The sequence below is a fragment of the Canis lupus genome, chromosome 9, assembly GCF_011100685.1.
Source record: "Canis lupus familiaris isolate Mischka breed German Shepherd chromosome 9, alternate assembly UU_Cfam_GSD_1.0, whole genome shotgun sequence".
Classification (NCBI taxonomy): Eukaryota; Metazoa; Chordata; class Mammalia; order Carnivora; family Canidae; genus Canis; species Canis lupus.
Window position 1 is genome coordinate 53171118 of NC_049230.1, and position 20602 is coordinate 53191719.

Sequence of the window (20602 nt, forward strand, 5' to 3'; positions counted from 1 at the left end):
AAGGTGTCTCCCGATGGGCTCTGGGAGGGGCCTGACGGGGCCTCACTTGCTGACACAGAGCTTCGTCCCTCAAACCCCCAGTCACGCTCCAGACAGGGAAGAACGTTGTGGACAGCGAGCAGCCTTGTGTGCTTCCAGCCACTGGCCCTGGGTTCAAGGGCTGGCCCAACCCTGGGAAGGGAGGGGTCCTCTGCTCTCCGAGCTTCATTTTCCCATCTGCCAAGTGAATCCGACCATAGCAGGGGGTCGTTTGGAGGTTTCAGGGGCAGGCATGGGGCACGGGTTCAAGGAATGGTGGCGATTAGGTGGTGCCCACCTGTCTGGAAGCTCCTGACCTGCAGGTGCCTGGGGAACTCATCCTGTGCCAGGCCAGCAGGGATGGCTCAGGGTTAGAGGTGGCCTCGCTTCGAGGGCCAGGGCTCAGCATGGAGGGCACAAGTCCCTGCCCTGCCAAGTGCAGTAGGTGCCAGGACCTTCACCTCCTCCCCGTGTGAGCACAGTCACCAAGAAGTGACCTGGTCCATCTGCTCTTCCTCCCATCCATCCAACAAGCAGCTGCTCTGTGCCTGGCGAGCAGGTGCTGCTCTCGGGGGCTCTCATGGTCTGGCCTAAGTGTCCTGGGCCCAGGACTTGCCAGCCCGGCCGTCCTGGTATGCACAGCTTTCAGAGACTCCCAAACCAGTGCACGCACCACACAGGTTAAGGATCACAGGTCATGGGACGTGAGCTCTCCCTGGGCAGGGCTAGAACAACTGCCACTCCCTCCTCAGCAACTGGCCTGGAGCCTGGCTCATGGGGACACCCAGTGGACACTGAATAGATGTTTGAATGAGCACAAGAATGGAGTCAAAGGTGATGAGTGTCTGTCTTAATGAGAAGCCACCATGGGGGGTGGGGCGGGACAAAAGGCCATGGAGACATGGGGGAGGAGCCTCCCCCTAAACTAGGTTGGGGCGGGGAGGCCTGGGGAAACAGTCAAGGAAGGCTTCCTGGAAGAGGTGGCATTTAGCCAGGCCCTGAAGGAAGAGAGGGAGTTGGGAAGAGGAGCAGGAGAAGCAGGTGCCTCGGGCTAAGAGAGCAGAGCTCTGTGCAGAGCTAATGTGAGGGAGCGACGTGTCCAGGTGTGGCAGGAGTAAGCTGTCTGGGTGTGTGGAGCCCCCGATGGACGGGCCGCCCGGGCAGGTATGGAGAGAGGAGGGCCAGAGCGCTGAGTCCGCGGGTGGGCTAAGGAGTTGTCTCCCTCATCTCGCCAAGAGCACAGCACCCTTCCTGGGGTGGGGGGGTCCTCTTGTCCACCTGCACCTCATCCCTGACCCCATCTTCCTCTGGTGCCAGGTAGGACTCAGGACTTACTTGTAGAATTTGAGTTCATGCAAAACAGGCTGTTTGCTCTACTGCACTTTCTTGGAGTAAGACGCATTGTATGAGAGGACTCGCTGTTCCACGTACCACTGAGAAAAAAAGGGCCAGTTACGGCCGTAGGAGCCCCCGGCGTCGGAGGTGTCAAAATGTGGAGAAATGGAAAGGTGCCTCTCAGCGCCAGGGACATACAGAAGTAACACGTTAGTGGAAAATAAAGAACCAGACACCTCCCGACGCTCTGTGCACATTGATCACGAGGTAATAAAAGCCGCTAATAGTTACTGCGCACGCCCAATGTGCCGGGCACAGCTCCGAGTGCTTTCGTAGACTAACTCGGTTAAAGATGCATCTCCAGTCCCGAAGGTTGGAAATGTGGGGGGAAAGCCAGCCGTAGGCGGTGCCTGCCCCTGGAGGAAGCAGGGGGCAGGTGGGCCTGGGGGGCTAGTCTGAGCTGGCTTCTGATCTGCTGTGCGACCCGGGGCAAGAGCCCTTGGCTCTCCTGGGTCTCATGTTCCCCACGTGTCACATGCTCCGTGGCCGCCCAACAAGCTCCCTGGGGGCTGTGAGCGATCGGGGACAGCGAAGGAGGCGAGGTACCTTTCTCCAGGTTCCCCGGCAGGCTCCGCCCCTTAGCCTGCTCTGGGGAGGAGAGGAGAGGAGATGCTGGACACCCCCCAGGCCTGCACAGGCTTCGGGACTCGGGCTGTGGGTGCTCCAGGTCCAGAGGGGCCCTTAGTGATGGGCGCTCCTTCTGCTGTAACAGTATGGCAGTTCTTAGCATTGTTGCTGTCACGTTCCAGCTCTCTTCCCGAGTCCGCATGGCTGGCCCCCACGTGTGGGGCAGGGTGCGTCATTATTGCCTCATTTTACAGGTGAGGACACTGAGGCTCAACAAGGTGATGTCCCTCACCCAGGGGTCCCCCCTCCCCTCCGGAAATGGCAGCAAGGGGGCCTGAGGCCATGGGAGCCTTCACCTGCAGTCTTGAGCCACCCAGGAGGGCTGCCTTGGGGAGGTGTGCCTGCCTTAGTTTCTCTTTTCCTCTCCATCTCGGGCTGCCTGCACCTCTCACTCACTCGTTCTTGCTTTCTCATTGGTCCTGAGCTCTCGGTCTCCCCTCTGGGCTGCTGTCTCTCATCTCTGCCTCTCTGTATGACTCCGTTTCCCCAGGCCCCAAGAAGGGAGTCCCCTGAGTCTCGCCCAGGCTTCGCAAAAGCCGCCTGGGCTGCCCTCACTGGGCAGAGCTGGAAGCACAGTTCTGGCCCTAATGCCGCCCCTCCTCTGTCCTGTCCGTCTGTCTGTCTGTGTCTGTGTGCGCACGGGGCCTGCCCGCAGTGGACCAGCTGCGGCTACGTGCTGTGCACAGTGCTGCTGTCCCTGGCTGTGCTGCTGGCTGTGGCTGTCACCGGTGCCGTGCTCTTCCTGAACCACACCCACGTGCCTGGCACGGCGGCCCCGCCTGTCGTCAGCACCGGGCCGGCAGGTGCCAACAGCGCCCTGGTCACCGTGGAGAGGGCTGACAGCTCACGCCTCAGCATCCTCATTGACCCGCGCTGCCCCGACCTCGCCGACGGCTTTGCCCGCCTGGAGGGCGCGCAGGCCTCCGTGCTGCAGGCGCTGGCCGAGCACCGGGCCGAACCGAGGCTGGCAGGCGAGCAGGAGCGGGAGCTGCTGGACACCCTGGCGGACCAGCTGCCCCGGCTGCTGGCCCGGGCCTCGGAGTTGCAGGCGGAGTGCGCAGGGCTGCGCAAGGGCCTCGGTGCCCTGGGCCAGGGGCTCGGCGCCCTGCAGAGTGAGCAGGGCCGCCTCATCCAGGTAAGGGGCTGCGGCTGCACCTGGGGTCTTCGTGGGGGCTGGGGGGCACCTGATGTTCATGGCTTCGCTCGGTCCCCGAGGGCCCCAGAACCAGGTGGTGTCACTGTTCCCATCTACCATCAAGCAAATGAGCCTCGGAGAAGCGAGTTTCTCATCCGAGGCCACACAGCCAGAGACACCAGGATTCAAATCATTCCAACCCACTGTCCTGGGGACCTGGGTACTTGCATTAGCACCCCATAGCATCCCACAGTCAGGTCAAGTCCAGGGCTCGAGGGGCTTCCCAGGTGCGCCAGTACAGGTGAGGCAGGACCTGGCCTCCATCTGTAGTGACTTAAGGTTCAAGGTCACGTGTCTGGTCCTGGGCAAGCCCTCTCCCCTGCTGTGCCAAATGGCCAGGGAGAACTGTACTCCCTCCCCAGCTCCCTGTCTCCCGTTCTCTGCCATTTGATGCTCTCAGCTTTCTAGGGAAGGAGGGACCAGCTGAGGGAGCCCGACCAGACTCTTAGCCTCTCCCACTGCCTCCGCCCATCCCCCCATCATTGTCTCCCCTCTTCTGAGCCAATGCAGGTCCTAGCAAGCACCTGTTAGGTCTGGGGGAAGAGTTTCCAACATCAACCACTCAAGGAGCAGCAGCAAGAGCTTCCCACCACATACAACCAGGGATTTAGGATCATCTCTTTGGTTTTCCACCATTTTCCAGAACAGAAAATGGAGGCCAAGAAGGGACAATGATTTGTCCAGGGTACAGTGGCCAGGTTAGGCCTGGCATCTGGCCTTCCAGTGCCCTGCCCACCCTCGGCTTTGGACCCTTTCACCCCTATGACTCAGGTACTTAGGCACCAGGAGCTGAGACCCACCCTTGCCATTGGTCCCAGACCTTCCTGGACACCGGGGATGACCAGGCATTTGGTCACCCAGCAGCTCATGAGCAATGGGTCTCTCCCCTCCTCTGAAGACTGCAGCTGGAGAAATTATAGCCCTTGTCATCCTGTCTGGGTGACTGATGAGAAGGCGCTTCCCCCTCCTGGGGTGGGGTGGGGGTAGGGGAGTTCGGCTGCCCCTTCTATCAGCAGGGCTCAGAGGAGACCTCCAGATTTTCTGGGTGACCTGGGGCCCCCACCTTGCTCTCCAGTGGTTCAGCCCCTGGTCAGACATGGGGTCAGCCAGGCCCTTAGGGCAGGGGTGGAGAATCGTGGGGAGGGCCCTCGAGGTCTCCTACCCACCCATCTATGCAGAGGCCTAGACCTGTTCCTACAAGACCAATAGCTTTTTAGGGGTGCCGTAGTACCTCGGCTCACCTGATATATTTACTTCTCAAAAGAATGTTTAATTTGACTCGTTTCCTGCAGACTCAGGGTGATTTCAGAGGCCATGTGTCTTGCAGAGCTGGGTTGCTGTGGCTCCTGACTCCTCCAGGCTTCCCAGACCCCCAGGTGGCCAGCCCAGACCTGGGTTTCCCAAAGCACTGCCCACAGGCACCCTCTGTCAGGAGTGCCAGAGCTGCTTGCTAAAAGGCACCTCTCTGAACCTCATCGTAAACCCCCGGCACCCCACAGTTGAACAAGCATCAGGGCGGCCCTCATGTGGCCCTCACGTGTACAGACATCTAAGGCGCACTGGCCTGGGAGCAGCAGGGCTGAGTGGCTCTGCCTTCAGGGTTCAGGGGGCAGTGCTGGGATCCAGTCCAGACTCCACGAAGCAGCAGCTATTGGACTTGGGCATGTGGGTTGCCCTTCCTGGGCTGAGTCTCCTCACCTGCAAAATGGGGCTGACAGAGTCCGTACCCAAGAGGGCGTGGGAGCTCCTGGCCGTGCTGGGCTCAGCTGGCGTCTGGCACATTTGTCCAGCATTTCTTTTATTATGATGGTGGAAACGATTTGTGAACTCAAGACTCGGCCAATGGGGAGGCCACCACTGAAAATCCCTTTTGCAAGAGTAGTGCAGGGAACTGCCGGATGCTGGGTAATAAGCACTTGGTAGCATAGTGGCCCCAGGAGGTGGAGATGATTGCCCCATTCTGTGGAGGGGCAGACTGAGGCTCAGAGTGGGGGAGTGCCCTGGTTAAACTTAGTCACACGACCGGGAAGTGCCAGAAGCAGCTCTGACTTCCCCGCCTCTAAAAAAATGCCACGTCCTCTTTAATGCATCTGTGCAGCTCAGCGAGCAGGGACTGACTTTCCCTATTAATTCGGAGCATGTTTATATGTACATTTTCAACTTTAATCATTTGCTGGTTTAAACTGAGGTCTTCCCTGCCCGCCAGCAAGAGCGGGCTGTGCCTGAGTTTCTCAAGTGTGTCCGCTTGTCGCAGAAGGATGGGCAGTGCCCTAGAGACTTAGCCAGTGAGCCTGGTGATCTCGGCCACCCACACCCTGCAGATGGCCCCTGCACCCCCGGGGCCTGCCCTGACAGAGCCTGTGTACAGGACACTGCAGTGAAAGCCTGGGGAGGGTGGGCCGCCTTGGCCCCGCATCCCCCCTGCCCACCTCAGTGCCTCTTCCCAGGCCTCAGCCCTCACTGCAGAAGAGGAACTGACTATAAGCTTTGCGGGGCCCTTGCTTCTGGACAAGCCGAATTTTGCAAACCACTGGCACCATTTATTTGTATTTTCCTTCTGGAACGAACTGTTATCAGACAAGTGACAGGTTCAGTGTGTAAGGACGTGGCAGCAGGCTCTGCATGCACTGGCCGGCTGTAGTGGGCCCGGGAGCCCCCTCCCCTCCTCGTCCTGCAGCCTCCTAGATTCCTGGGTGGGGAGCTGGTGGGCCCCAGACCTTCTAGGCAGCAGGTGCAGCACTGACTGCTGCAGGTCAGTGCCGTGCTGGCCGAGCAACAAACCTCCAGACCCAGATCCCAAGAAGGGTAGCTGGTGGTGAGCAGTGGTAATAGCTCGGGTGGGGAAGGTGGGCTAGGCGCGTAGGCCCCCAGCACATGCTCTCATGAACCACCCCGGAAACACAGATCCTGTTACTCTTGTTCACAGGTGGTTCGGTCGCTCTTCCAGGGTCCCTTGTCCAGTGAATGGAGGAGGGGCTGAACCAAAGCCCAGAATGAGTCCAGACCGCTGCCCCCCACTTGTCCTGCCCCCGCCCCCGCCCCCTGCCCCGGCACAATGATGCAGTCCTAGGTTCCTCTCCCACCAGCCAACCCTGGGGAGGTGGCCTGAGGTCGTTCTCAATCAGAGATGTCTCCTTCTGGAGCTGTTTCCCCATCTGTACCAAGGAGACAGCAACCCAAGCCTCCCTCCTGACAGTGCTGGGGGTGTGTGAGATGAGGTGGACATCGGAGACGTGGAGTTTGGGTGGGGGCTGGGTGGGAGTATTTCCAAGGCCCCCGTCTGCATGCAGAACCGTCACCCCTGCCTTCGCAGCCTTGCTGGGCATCAGGAGAGACGTTAGGTGAGGTGTGTTGTAATCTGGAAGGTGCCTTACAAATTCACATAACGAGGTGGGCCTGGTCCTGTGGGTCCCACTGTGGGCCCCAGCTGAGCTGGCTCCTTCTTGCACATTGTCACCAGTCTCTGTGACAATTGTGACAGGGAGTCCTGCTCCCAGGCTCAGTTAAGTCACTCACCCCATTGTGTAACTGGTAAACAGGTGAGTTGGGATTTGAACCCAGCTTTGCCCAGTGCCGAATCCGCCTGCCCAGCAGAGCTCTCTGCAGTCACCTCCCCCAGTCTAGAGGCTCAGAAATGGATGAGGACAGGGCCTGGGGTGCAGTGGGCACAGGGCTCTGCTGAAGCACCCGTGTGCCCTCCCACCCGAGCCCCCATCCTCTGAATACACAGACACTGACCACCTGGGATGGGGCCAGAGCAGGGCAGGGGCTGTCATCGTACAAGGACGAAGCCTCCTGCCCCTTCTACCCACCCCGCTGCTCCACAGCTTCTCTCCGAGAGTCAAGGCCACATGGCTCACCTGATGAACTCGGTCAGTGATGTCCTCGATGCCCTGCAGAGGGACCGGGGGGTTGGCCGGCCCCGCGTCAAAGCTGACCTCCAGAGGGCACCTGCCAGGGGATTGCGGCCACGGGGCTGCACCAGTGGTGAGTGGGGTGGAGGCTGCCTTTCTTGGGAGCTGTGGGTGCCCAGCTTTGTACCCCCATCACCTGTCACCCAGCCCTCTGATGAGGACTCACTGCTGCTGTTTGCTGAGGACTTCCTGCCGCAGCACTGAGCACCTACCTGCCCCTTCTGTTGACCCCTCTCCCAGCCCACTATGCCCATTTTCCAGATGAGGAAAGCAAGGCCCCAGAGGGTGCTCACTCCCCCAGGGAGAGGCAGAGCCAAGGTCTGCTCCCCAGGCTGGTGCCCTGGAGCTCATGGTAGACAGACAAATCAGGGAGACCCAGGGCAGAGGGGGATGGGCGGGCACACAGGTGCCAGGCGCAGGCTTGACAGCATTCTCCGTCTTAGGCTCTCCGCCGCGTGACTGTCTGGACGTGCTCCTGAGCGGACAGCAGGAGGATGGCATTTATTCAGTCTTCCCCACGCACTACCCTGCGGGCTTCCAGGTCTACTGTGACATGCGCACAGATGGCGGGGGCTGGACGGTGAGTCTCCCGGGCAGATGCCTGGGCGGCCCAGGGGGGCCCAGGGGGGTGGCACATGTGAGCCGGGGTGCTCTGAGCAGCCGCTCACCCAGCCTTCTGCCCTCAGCTTCTGGCCCCCACCTACCTGCCCCTAATCGAACCCAAGAACTCTACACCCTCAGAAATCTGCGCAGGGCAAGCAGAGGCTGTGAGCTGAGCCTTGGGGCCCTCGGGGGAGCAGATTTTAGACCCTGTCCCCTGCCTATGGAGCCACCTCCTGTCCCTTGAGCCTTGAGCCTCTGGGAACACAGCAGTTCCCGGGGGCACCAGGCAAGTCGGGGATGGGCTGTGATGGAACGCAGCACTGGGAACCTCTTGCTGTTGCAAGCACATGACATGTGTAGATGCTGTCTTTCAAGTTATCCGATATATGACAGGTGTGCAGGATATGAGAGGGGGAATGGGGGGACGCACCTGCAGGGAGCAGAGACCCCAGTGGCTTCCCGGCAAGGATCCACCTTCCTACAGACTTCTGCATGTATGTTCCCTTTACCTGGAACATTGTTCTCGCCTCATCCCCCAGCGTGACTTCCTGCACCTTTTGTTTCTGCCTGGGTGGGAAGCAGGAGACATGAGATGTCTTCACGGCCACTGGAAGGCCCGGTGGAGTGGCTACAGGTGGCCCTGACATCTCTCCGGAGCTGGGAGTGGTGGGGAGAGGCCCCGGTCCCCTGTACAAGGTACTAGCCACCCAACAATGACCAAGATGTGTGTGACCCCGCCCTTTATTGAGCTCTTTGCCAAGAGGGCATCCACTGGAGTCCAGGGCATGGTCCTGGGGACCCAAAGCAGGGCATGAGGTCAGCTGTTTTCCAGGAGTGCCCTCCTGGGCCCCCAGGTCTCTGTCCTTGGCACTCAGAGCATGAGGAGAGGCCGGTAGGATGCCTCCATTTCTCACCGAGGAGCTTGATGTGAATTTTGGGGTGCAGATGTCCCAGCAGAGGGGAGGGTGAAGCTTCTCTGGGACCCTGGGAATGCGGCAGCCTGCATCAGCTTCGAAAGGGGTCCGTGCCCCTGCTCAGGGGGCCAGACTGGGGCAGGGGGAGGCCCAACTGAGGCAGGTGGGCCGGAGTGGGGGGCAAGGTGAGCGCATCCAGAGGGCGGAGCTGGTGTGAGAGCAGCTGTGAATCCCCGAAGACCCGGGGACAGACAAACCTCCAAACGTCTTTTCAAGCTCCAGAGGAGAGCATTTAACTGTACTGGATCCGCATCTGGGGACTAAAAGCTCTTTTGTTTTCCTAACTCAGAACATCTGAGTTATAGCATTCGCCTCTGGGAACCCCTCGGCAAGCAGAGCAGCGCCAGCGTAGCAGCCAAAACCCAGAAATCAGAGTTAAGGGTTAGGACAGACTTAATGAAAGACCAAGGCGCCAGCCCGGGCTCTGCATCTTCCACTCAGGTGGACTTGGAGCCAGTCTCCTGGGAAGTCAATCAGGATTTGAGCCTGGGCGGCGGGTAATACCCAGGGCCTGGGCTTCCAGGGCCATTACGGGGGAGTCGAGGAGGAACGCCAGACCCCACACCCCTGCCCGCCTACAGCCCTCCTGCTCAGATACCTGGATCAGGGGTCTGGGAGGAAGGCCGCTCTCGGCTGAGAAGTGTTTGCGAGGCCGATAAACGTTAATATCCATTTGGGTTTCCGTCAAAAGCAATCTTTTCCCAGATACCTCTGGGCATCTGTCAGGATCACCTCCCTGCCACACGGAATCTCTCGGAAACTCAATTGTTGTTTGGGAAGGAGCCCGCTGCCGCCTCTCTGAACCCTGGTACCATCCATCCTTGTTAGGCTCTGTGTCTGAGCTGCCAGGCCTCGAGTGCTGACACCTGGATGGCTCTCCCTGGTGGACGGGGCACCAGGACAGGGTTGGACACTCCAGCCAGAGCTGGCTTCCCTGGCGAGACCAGACAGGGCAAGGATGGGGCCCAGAGGCCCTGTCCGCTTACAGGGCACTTTGCAGCTTATATACCATGGCCCTGCCTGGCACCCCTCCAACCCCAGAGGCCAGCAGAGCAGCCTCAAAGAAGGAAGAGATGCGTCCAAGGCCACCTAGCAAATGAGCAGCCTTCCTGGGGCAGCGCCCAGACTTCCTGAGTCCCAGCCTCACACGCGGCTGTGGAGCTGGCTGTCACACGGTGGTCCTCAATTATTCAAACACTGAGTACCAACCATAGGCCAGAGGAGGATCCAACAGCAAGCTCCTGGCCTGGTGGGGAGCTGGCAAATCAGCTGACTTGTGTGAGGGCTGGAGGGCATGAGGGAGCTCAGAGGAGAGCCCCTAACCTGACCTGGGGCAGCCAGAAGAAGCTTCTGGACCCGGAGATCCAGGCACTGGGGGATGAGGCGAGAACAATGTTCCAGGCAAAGGGAACACACGTGCGGAGGTCTGCACGGAGGTGGCAGGGCTTGGTCTGGGACCCCAGGGGTTCTGCTCTGCTGGTGTGTGGGGCTTGAGGGGCCAGGGACAAGAGGAGGGAGGCGGGCAGGGGCTGGGTCAAGTGTGGTCGTGCGGGCACATTAGGAGGTGAGCTTTGTCCTGAAGGCTGATTGGGCTTCTGCCAACCTCAGGATTTCCCCAGGTGGGGAGTGACCCAGAGACTTGGGGCCAAGGGCACGGCAGCTGTGGAGGAAGTAGTTTGGGGAGTGTGAATTCTGTGGGTCCTGAAGAGGCCAGGTAGGGAAGAGGCCACATGTGGCTCCTCGGGTGGGGGAGGCCACAGTGGCAGATGGACACACGCCTGCAACTGGCCTTTTGGCTGATGTGGCCACTGGTGCTGGCTGAACCCAAGCCTTTTCTCCATGCTCACCAAAGCCCACAGCAGCCCAGGCCATGTAGGGTCAGGCCAGTTGTCAAGGCCACTCCTGAATTTGACACGGGCACTCACTCCCAGGAAGGAAGGACCACCTTGTGCTGGCCTGTGACCGGGTGAGGGGCCCAGCTTGCCTGCCGTGTCCCTTGGGAGGCCCCTCTGACCACTGGGTCCACCCATCAGGCTCCTCCTTTGTACAGGTGTGAATCCGCGGTTACCTGTCCATGTCATGTCACATGAGTGACTGCTGGCACTTTTGGCAGTGACACTTCAGCTCACTGACCCTCAGGTTTTCATTTGCTAAATGAGGCTAACAGAGCACCATTTACGTGGGGAGAGGGTCAGACTCCTTGGCAGGCTCTTCCCCTGGGGGAGCAGTGGTCAGGGATTCCCTGTGGACAGAGGGACCTGGCTCCCTCCTCTGAGCAGAGGCTAGATTTCCTCATTTGGAAGGTGCCACGTGTAGCAAACTGGCTGCTTCCAGCTCACATCCCCGCGGCCGTGTGAGACGGGGAGGTCACATCCCCTCTCGGGGCCCCTTCCTCATCCAGCCACCAGTATGGCTCTTGTGTCATATGTGGCCACCTCCTGGGGTCTGGGGAATGGGCTGGCCATGCCCAGAGTCTGGTGTGGGTTTGGGGTGATCAGAAGGAGGGTCCAGCTCGGCATCAACAGACAGGCCCCCCATCCCACTTCCCCGCCTGTCTGCAGGGTGAGGCATGGCCTTGCCCCCAACAACATCCACCTGCGACGGTGCTGCCACCGGCCCGATTGCCAAAGCCTTCCCCTGCCTTTGCATAATTACCACCGGGGTCACTGAAATCAGGTCCAGCTTGGCCTCTCCTGCTGCAGGAACCCGCAATAGGATCGATCCTGCTCTGCGCCCCCACTGGGATTCACGGCGCAGCCGCCTGCTCCCCGCATCACGAGCTGAGTGGCCCAAAGCTCCTTGTGCACGGGTGACCACGCTCTGCCGCTCTGCTGGGCGCTTGCGAGGTCAACGGCTTAGATATGCTGCTAATTGGCTTCGCTGTGAGAGAAAGTGTCCCCCTCCCTACCTGAGCTCCCTGGGCAGGGAGGAAAATCCTTCCCTCACTTGTAAAACATCAAAGGAGCCACCACCAAGCAGAGCCCAGCCTGGCAGTGGGATCAGATGCTGGGAGAGATGAAAAGCTTCCTGGGCCGCCCCAGCCGGGGACTCTGGACGGCAGGTCTGTGGGTCCCACTGGTTCCTCCCCATGTGGGCCAAGGCTTCAGCCAGTCCTTGTAGCAGAGGGACCTGCTGGGACATCAGTGGGCCACAGTGTCCCCGCTGCTCTGGGGAGTCTTTGGGGCTGCACGCTCTGATCGATGAGCCGGGTGATGGGTCCTGCGTCCCCTCGACCGATCCGCTCAGAGAAAGCTTGTCTCCATCCAGAGCAGTTTGAATTTTTTAAACTTTTAACATAAAACAGGGTAGTACAAGTGCTGAGTACAGTTGCTCAGCATTTGATAAATGGCAGGTCTGAGCTGTGTTTGCCAGGAGCCGCCAGGCACCGACTGCCAAGCCCGGGATGCGTGGCAGGGTGCCAAGCCCGGGGGTACCATTTTTCAGTCAAAAACAAGGAGGAGGCCCCCTTCCTTCTGGGCTTGGCAGCTGGTTGGGAAGGAGAGGGAGGGGAGGTTGGTTAGACCTACTATGTGCGTCCAGTTTACTCTTAATTGAGCATTTGCACTGCAAATTTGCACTGGTGGCGCCTCTTTACAGAGAGGGAAACTGAGTCTTGGGAATGGTCTATGACTCATCGGAGGCCACACAATCTGTGAGAGGCAGAGCCAAGATTGGAACTCCGCGGCCTTCTGCACCTGTACCCTTGGCAGGTGCAGGGAGCACGCGGGGGCCCTGCCCAGAGACGTCCAGGAGGGATTCCGGGAGCCACTGCCTCCCAGGAAAGGGGGCAGAGCCCCCCAGTGGCTGCCTTTGAAGGGCTATATTGCACGTCCAAGTTCTTTGTTCCTTAGAAATAAAAAGCCACCTGTGCCATGGTCCCCCATGTCCTCCCAGGAGTTGCCTGCCCATGAGGTCTGGGAGGCTGGTGGACCCCGAAGCTGCACAACCCACAAGATCCTGCCTGCAAATGATTTCTGCAACAGCTTCATCAGACCCCAGGGAAGATCGCAGATGCTCCCTCCTGGAGATCCTCCTAAAGTGTCAGAGACACCCCTTCCCCATATCCAAAGATTTGGACCCACGCAGCCCCCATCCCTCAGCCTCTCTGACCACCTGCCAGGACCCTGCTTATTATGCAGATTGGTTGAGCATCTCCTCTCCAGGAAGCCCTCCCAGAGCCCAGCCCAGCAGATGACTCCACCTCCTCTGAGGTCACCTTCGCGGACTAATGTGTTAGTAACCAACGCCTGTACCCATTACCAAATCTTTGTGGGTAGGGGCTGCTATGACCTTCATATTACAGATGAGACAGGCAGAGGGGTGGAAGGAGCGTGCTAGGTTAGGAGCTGCCATGGCCCGTGATGCTGGCCTCAGCGTCCACCTCCCCTGGGGCTGTGAGCCTCCTGAGGGCCCGAGTCACCCCGTGAGCCCAGGTACAGCACACAGGGCCTGGAGCAGCAAGCTCTTCATTTCTCAGAAGAGAGAAGCCAAGACTTAGATGGACGTGCAGCCTGTCAGTGGAACTTGGTCCCCTGGGTGCCAGCCTGGGGCACTTCCTGGGGCTAGCCCAGCTCAGCCGTGTGGAGGGCCAGGCAGGCTCAGGGGCCTGGAGGAGCAGTGCACACGCCCTCAGCCTTGACCCTGCAGAGGTCGCCCCACCTTGCCACCTTAGCCTGCTCATCTGCCACATGAGAGCACAGAGCCCTGCCTGAGGGCATCAGCCGGTGCTGGGGAGACCACAGAGCCAGGCTCAGGTGCCTAGGACAATGACTCAGGCTCTTAGTACCATGGCAGACAAGGAGCCAGTCAGACAGGGCCCATCCAAGGAAGGGGTCCCAGCGGAGATGGGACCTGTGGAGCACGGCACAGGCCCCTGGAGCCCAGCTGACAAACACAGGGCGATTCGCCACTCTGCTGCCCCCCCCTCAGCTTGCCACCGCCCCAAATGCAGCCGCTCCTTCCTTTGGAACCGCCCGGCACCATCTGCAGAACCATGTGGGCCCAGCCCTCCCTTGGCAGAGCCCTTAAGCAGTACTTGGAAGACACGCCGGGCGGCAGGCACTGGCTTTTGAGACTCCGCATCAAGAAAACATGCTCAGTCTGTCTTCCTCTGTGCCAGCTGCCCAGGAGGCCAGGCAGCGGCGAGCATTCTGCGTCGGTCACTTTACAGCTGGAACCCAAGGGAGACACCCGAGGAGCCGGGCCAATGAAGCTTTTAGCCTCAGAAGTAATTACTTTGTCTCCCTACCTTTTTCTGCCCTTTCCTTTCTTTCCCCCGGAGTGGGGATTCGTGTTCTGTTGGGACAGATGGCCGGGAAGTGGATACATCCATCCTTCACTCGCTCCCTCTTCATGTCTTCCTGTCTGGCTGATCCTTGCTCTGTAATTGAAGGCCTTCTGCTTGGTGACATCCGTCCATTCAGCGGCCCTAAGGTCCAGCTCCAGCTCAGCCTGGGCCTCTGAGCCAGAGTAAGCACACTCCTGGGAACGTGGGAGAACCGGCAGCCAGTCTGTGGCCTCGAGCACATTTGGAACTTGCAGGCCATGTTGAGCGATAATTGGCTTGAGGGCGAGGCCAGCGTATGGAGGCTGAGATCCCAGCCCGGCCGGGCTCACTCGCAGTCACTCAGTGTGACTCTGGAATGAGGACAGCCAGTGGCAAAGGCCGGCAGCATCCAGAGCAGTGTCACACTACGGCTGTCATCTCTTGGCAGGTGGCAAAATCAGTGCAATGGTTTGTGATCAAAATTGCTTTTTATTTTTTTAAAAGATTTTATTCATCTGAGAGAGATTAGAATAGGGGGAGGGGCAGAGGCAGAGGGAGAAGCAGACGCCCCACTCTGCAGGGAGCCCAATGTGGGACTCGATCCCAGGACCCCGGGATCATGACCTGAGCCGAAGGCAGACGCCTAACTGACTGAGCCACCCGGGCGCCCCCAACATTAGAGCAGAATGGACAGAACAGGATAGGACTTATTAGAGCACATCCGTCTCCATAAGGGCAAGTACGGTTCCGGGAAATTTTTGTTTCCGATACAAACACCCGGCAGTGAGTACATCGTGATGTGTGCTGCCTTTCCCGGGGTCATGGTCATAAAGTCTAGAGGCCACTTCTGCAGAGTCTGTCAAGGATGCGTCCGGGCCGTTCAAGGGGTGGATCACGGATTATGATCCCCAGGCTAAAGCGCTCACGGTGCACAATCGCTGTGGCTTCTAAGCTGGTACAGACTCCATCTGTGTCATCAGGCATATCTGCCACACTTGGTGGCTTAGAGCGTACTCTCCCAGCTATGTGGAGACAAGGGCTGGGAGGCCCAGGCGGCTCCCAGGGAAAGTGCTGTCACCCATTGATGGCGCACCCAGGCTGAGCCCCAGCAGGGTTCCTGCCTGTCACTGGCACGGGGAAAGGGGCTGAGACGGGTTTTGGAGGTCAGCTATCAGCATAAGAGGCCTCACAGGGGGGACGCCTGGGTGGCTCAGTAGTTGAGCGCTGCTCAAGTCCTCTGCGGAGGATCAAGTCCTGGGATCGAGTTCCGCATCAGGCTCCTCGCAGGGAACCTGCTTCTCCCTCTGCATGTGTCTCTCATGGATAAATAAATAAAATCTTTAAAAAAAAAAAAAAAAAAGAAGAAAAGAAGAAGAAGCCTGGCAGGGGGACAAGGAGGCATGTCCCAGGTCCGCTCAGTGGCAAATGAAAGGGATGTGGACAGTAGGACATTGGCCTTTGGGTGTCCAGCCTGGCCTTCGCATGAGGGAATGAGGGGTGGGTCTCCCCTCGGGACCGCCTACTCTATGCTCACTGCCACCTGACTTGTGACCAGGGTCTGAGCTTCTGCCTGCTGTAAGGGTGAGGGGGGCAGACCATGGGGTTAGGGTTAGGATTCAGTGAATAATAACGTGCTCAGTGAGAGGGACTCAGCCCCCCATCTGCCATGGCCAGCTGTCAACACCAGCCCACCACGGGCACTCTGCCTTCTGTCTCAGTTTCCAGGGCTTATGCCCGGCCTGTGCCCAGAAGCCTGGCACCGCCCCCCCCCCACCATTCTACTTCATAGTAGTTGATGGGAAAAAATAACAATGATGGTGATAACAGTACCAGCACTCTCCCTGGGGTCCTGGGAGGCAGGCCTAGCTTATCAGTGGTAGAGGATAGATGAGGCCCAGAGGGGAAGGGTGGCATCCCCAGGGCCACCCGGCCTCACTTGTAGCAGGGACCCTGCCCTTCCTCCAGGCCTGCCCCGGACTCCCTTCCAGAGCTGGCTCTGCTGGGCAGTCCCACTGTCCCTATGTCTTAGGGACTGCCTACCTGGGGCGGGGGGGCACTGTGTCCTTCTGCTCTAAGGGAGATGCTCAGTGGAACATCTGGACAGATGAAGAAGGGTGGGGCTGGATGGCTTAGGGCAGACATGTGTAGGGCCTGAGTCTAGAAGGAAGAGGGAGTGAGTGTCCCTGGGCCGGGGGCAGAGGAGAGGCCCATGTCGCTCCGCAGCAGGCATGCGCACCGGCTGTGTGCTAGGCCCTGAGCATGTTCTCCGCGGACCACCACGGCCCGTGGGGGAGGCGCCGCTGTGACCCCCACCAACAGACGGGGAGGCTGAGGCCCAGGCAGATGGGGCGATGGCCAGTGCTCTAAGTGGCAGGGCCCTGGTCCCAACCCTTGCCCCCCACCCGGCCCCCGGCTCTCTCCTCCTCCTGCAGAAAGAGGCTCCTGCTGCCCGCCGCCTTCTCGAGACTTCTCCGGGGAGTGTCAGAGCTTCTGCCAGGATTAAGCCTTTCCAAGGGCACGTGCTCAGGGTCCCAATCTGGCCATCAATACCGCTGCCCACCGCCTCTCACATCTCTCCGAGCCTGATCGAATTTCCTTTCCCCAGCCGGGCCCTTCTGAGCACTGCACATGTCAGCGCCGGGCGGGCTGGAGAGCGCAGGGCAAGAAGAGAGGTGTCATCTCCCTGCCACTCCCTGACGTCAGAGCTGCCCAAAGGCTGTGACGGACAGGTCCCCACGGACTGATGCCGAGCTCAGGGCAGATGATGCACCCGGGCAGTTCCAGGCGGCTGAAATCAGGCTGCTTAGTAATGAAACCGGCAGCTCGCTGGCGCTGCAGCCGCATCTCTACGGCCACGCGGGCCCAGATGGAGGCGGGAGGGTGGGGGGCGGGGTGCTGCCTCGGCAAATGGGCAAGGGAAAGGCTTGTTACACAGAAAGAGCTGGGAGGGGCGGCAGCCAGGAACGGGATTGTCAGCGGATCCTGTAAACACTCGCCGCAGCTCTGGCCTGGCTGCCCGGGACTTATTTCAAAGCAGTTTAACCGATGGGACTCCTGACTCCCAAGTCGGAATGTCAGTAAGATGAGGAGCAAGACAGCTCGGCCGGGCCTTGGTGCCTGAGCCACACCCCTGCGGGCCGGGACTCCTGTGCCCCCCTCCCGGCCCGCCACCCAGGCCCCGAGAAGTGGCTGGGGCTCTGGTCCCCAGGTGCCTGGGCTTCTCAAGCTTGGGGGCGGTGACTCTGGCAGAATCATTTTGAGACCTGGAGCTCTGGAGGCTGGGCCTGGGCGCGTGTGTGTTCTCGATTCCTGAAAACTCGAGAATGCATTTTTGCCCAGTTTTGTTTTGACCTGGAAAAAGGTAATAGGACCCTTTGCCCACCCCTTTTATTTGAGCCTTGGGGAAACTGAGGCCCATGCCAGGTGGGACCAGTCCAGGGTCCCACAGCAAGGCAGCAGGGCTGGGCCTGGAAGCCAGGTTTTCTCCAGCATGGTGCACCCTGATTCCTTCCTGGGGGCGACGTTTTGGGGACCAGGGGGCAGTCAATGGGGACCTGGGGGTAGATAGTCGGTCCCATCCCGGGGCCACCATTAGGCCCCCCAGTCCTCGCTCTGCCCCAGGCCCCTGCCCTCCTCGAGCGGGCGGCTGAAGGGAGTGAGTGGGGCAGGGGATGCACGTCAGGGTGGGGGTCCTGGGGAGGCGGGCACCAGCTCTCCATCCTTTGCAGGTGTTTCAGCGCCGCGAAGACGGCTCCGTGAACTTCTTCCGAGGCTGGGAGGCGTACCGGGATGGCTTCGGCAAGCTCACGGGGGAGCACTGGCTGGGTAAGAGCCATGACCCCACCCCGAGGGTGGGTGATCAGGGTCTCCCGGGCCCCCACACACCTGAGCCAGCTCCCAGGTGCGAAGGGTGATCCGTGCGTTCAACATGAATGAGGTCAAGGAGCCGGAAGCCAAAGGAAGCACAGGCATTGTGAGTGCCCCCCCTTGGAGGGGTCGTACTTCTCCCGTTGGGATGCCCTGGGACCTGGTCACCACCCTGAGTCTAGTGAGTTGGGGGCAGGGACAGGGCTCAGTTTCAGGCACAGAGATGTCCAGGACAGCCCCCAAACCACCCTGCCCTCAGGGGTCAGCAAATGCCTGCTGTGTGCTTGGGGTGTATGGGGCCTAACTCCCAAAAGAGAGGCTGCAGTTCCTAAGGCTCCGTGGCACCCTCCACATTTCCCACGGCTGGCGCACGGTCTGCGTGGTCCTCGGCAAAGGCTCCGAAAGCTAATCAGCACATGACTGTTACTATTTGTCTTGAAATTCATTTGGTATTTTAAAATCTGAATATCTTACCTAATTTCATTCTGAAGTATAACATCCATAAAAATCATAGGTCTGAGGTCCTATATATATATATTAGGAAGGGAGTTGGGACTTGGGGTGAGGTTTGGGTTTTGAACAGGTAGAGATGATTTACCATTTAATTTTTTTAAAAGATTTTATTTATTTTTTCATGAGAAACACACACACACACAGAGAGAGAGAGAGGCAGAGGGAGAAGCAGGCTCCATGCAGGGTGCCCGACATGGGACTCGATCCCGGGTCCCTCGGATCACTCCCCAGGCTGAAGGCAGTGCCAAACCACTAGGCCACCGGGGCTGCCCTCATTTTTTTTTTTTTTTTAAGATTTTATTTATTCATGTTAGATACAAAGAGCAAGAGAGAGGCAGAGACACAGGAGGAGGGAGAAGCAGGCTCCATGCAGGGAGCCCGACACGGGGCTCGATCCCAGGTCTCCAGGATCGCGCCCTGGGCCGAAGGCAGGCACTAAACCACTGAGCCACCCAGGGATCCCCTGATTCACTGTTTCAAAGTGCACCATTCTGGGGGGGCTTTTGTATATTCCCAGAGTTGCACAACCCTCAACCCCACCTAATTCTAGAACATTTTCTGCACCCCAAAAGAAGCCCTGTGCCCCCATTAGCAGTCACCCCCTTTTATATTTTTAACTCATTAAAACTGGGGCAGGGCTGGCCCAGTCAGAGGGGCGTGCCAGTCTTGATCTCAGGGCTGTGAGTTCAAGCCCCACGTTGGGTATAGAGATGACTTAAATAAGTACACTTTAAAAAATAAAACAAAACCACAGCACTGGGCTGACACGCCGTGCTTGAATGGCCTCGCACACCCCGCAGCACACCTGCTGTGCTTTGGCTTCCCTGGGCCTGGGTATCTGGGAACACGCCCCCACCCCCCATCCCCTGAGAGCAAGGGGCAGGAGGGAGAAGAGGTGAGGCATGTGGCTGGTGGGGAGCACCGATCAGAGGGCTGGGCTCCACGTGGGGGTCAGGACGGTTCCAGCCTGTAGGCCTATAGGAAGTTTTAGGGGAAGAGAAGGTCAGTCTCAGAGGTGGAACCTGTACGTGCCCACTGGCCACAGGCGCAGAGGCACCTGGGAGGCCCTCTTCGCTCTCACTTGCCTAATGTCTGTCTCCCTTCCTGACCCTGCATCCATGAGGGCAGGACCCCCTCTGTCCTGGCCTCTGCTGTGTGTCCTGCGTCCCCGTTACCGGGCGGGGCCTGGCTGCAGGAGGAGCCAGACACCCCAATGTGGGCTTTATTACCAGTCCACTTACTGCGCACCTGCTGTATACCCGGCCTATGTCATGGACTTCGGCCCTGACGCCTCACACCCACCCTGAAAGGGTGGCACTGCTATTGTCCTGTCCTCTTATGGGCGAGGAAATGAGGCCCAGAGTGAGCAGGGTGTGGGTGTTTGGGGTGGAGGGAGCCTGGGCAGGATTCACAAGCTTTTTTTTGATTCACAAGCTTTAAACCATGACCTGAACTGAGTGAGTGCGAGCAGCGGCAGCATAGGGGCTGGGAGAAGGGAGCTCCTAGGAGGGAGGACCGCACACCCCACCCCACCCCCCGCCTCACCACATCCCCGTGCGTGTGTCAGGCTAGGGAGGGGGTTGGCAGGTGGGGGCCCTGTTTCTGCATCACCCCCACCCCCTCGCAGCAGTCTTGGTGACTCTGCCACTCACGGCATCTTAATTGAAATCTATCAGCAGCCACGGAAGGTGCGGGAGGATGCATTTAAGTGGGGCCTTGATTAGCTCCTGGCAGACAGGGAGCCCTGAGGAGAATGTCAACTCAGCCCTCCACGCCCTGGCCATTCCCTCCCTCTGCTTTTCCACACTCCCCTGTCACCTTCTCACCCAGTGTTTGATCTTTTCCTATTGAGTTATGGGAGCTCTTTATATATTAAGGTTATTGATTCTTTGTCAGATACACATGATATGTATTTACTCCTGGTCATTTGTCTCAGCCTCTTTTATTATTATTATTATTATTGCTTATTTCCTAGATATTTTAAATTTTTATGAAGCCAATTCTTGCCAAGTCTTTTCCTTTGTATCCTCTGGGTTTTAGGCCCTGCTTCCCCCTCCCAGTTTTACAAAGCCATCTCCTATTTTTTTTCTTTGAATGTTTTTTCACTGTTTGTATGAGATTTGGCTCTCTATCTGGGAGTTTGTTGGGGGTGATGGTATGAGGTTTGGGGTCTAAGTATTTTTCTCCTCCATCTTAACCCACTGGCTCCTTCTTCCTCCAACTCTAGTGG

At 58.9% G+C, this 20602-nt stretch overlaps 1 protein-coding gene across 3 annotated transcripts in view; it reads left to right on the plus strand.

Moving 5' to 3' along the window:
* FIBCD1 (fibrinogen C domain containing 1) overlaps positions 1 to 20602 on the plus strand; it is a 32320-nt gene that overhangs the window by 5549 nt on the left and 6169 nt on the right. For 2 of the 3 annotated variants that reach the window (XR_005364894.1, XM_038549017.1), the window contains exons 2-6: positions 2163 to 2234; positions 2696 to 3175; positions 7063 to 7222; positions 7593 to 7729; positions 17721 to 17817. Coding sequence is in view for 2 of the 3 variants with exons in the window: in XM_038549017.1 (XP_038404945.1) it covers positions 2163 to 2234; positions 2696 to 3175; positions 7063 to 7222; positions 7593 to 7729; positions 17721 to 17817 (946 nt within the window). In the remaining variant the exon portion in view is untranslated. The remainder of the gene's footprint in view (positions 1 to 2162; positions 2235 to 2695; positions 3176 to 7062; positions 7223 to 7592; positions 7730 to 17720; positions 17818 to 20602) is intronic. The other variant, XM_038549018.1, reaches the window with a different exon arrangement.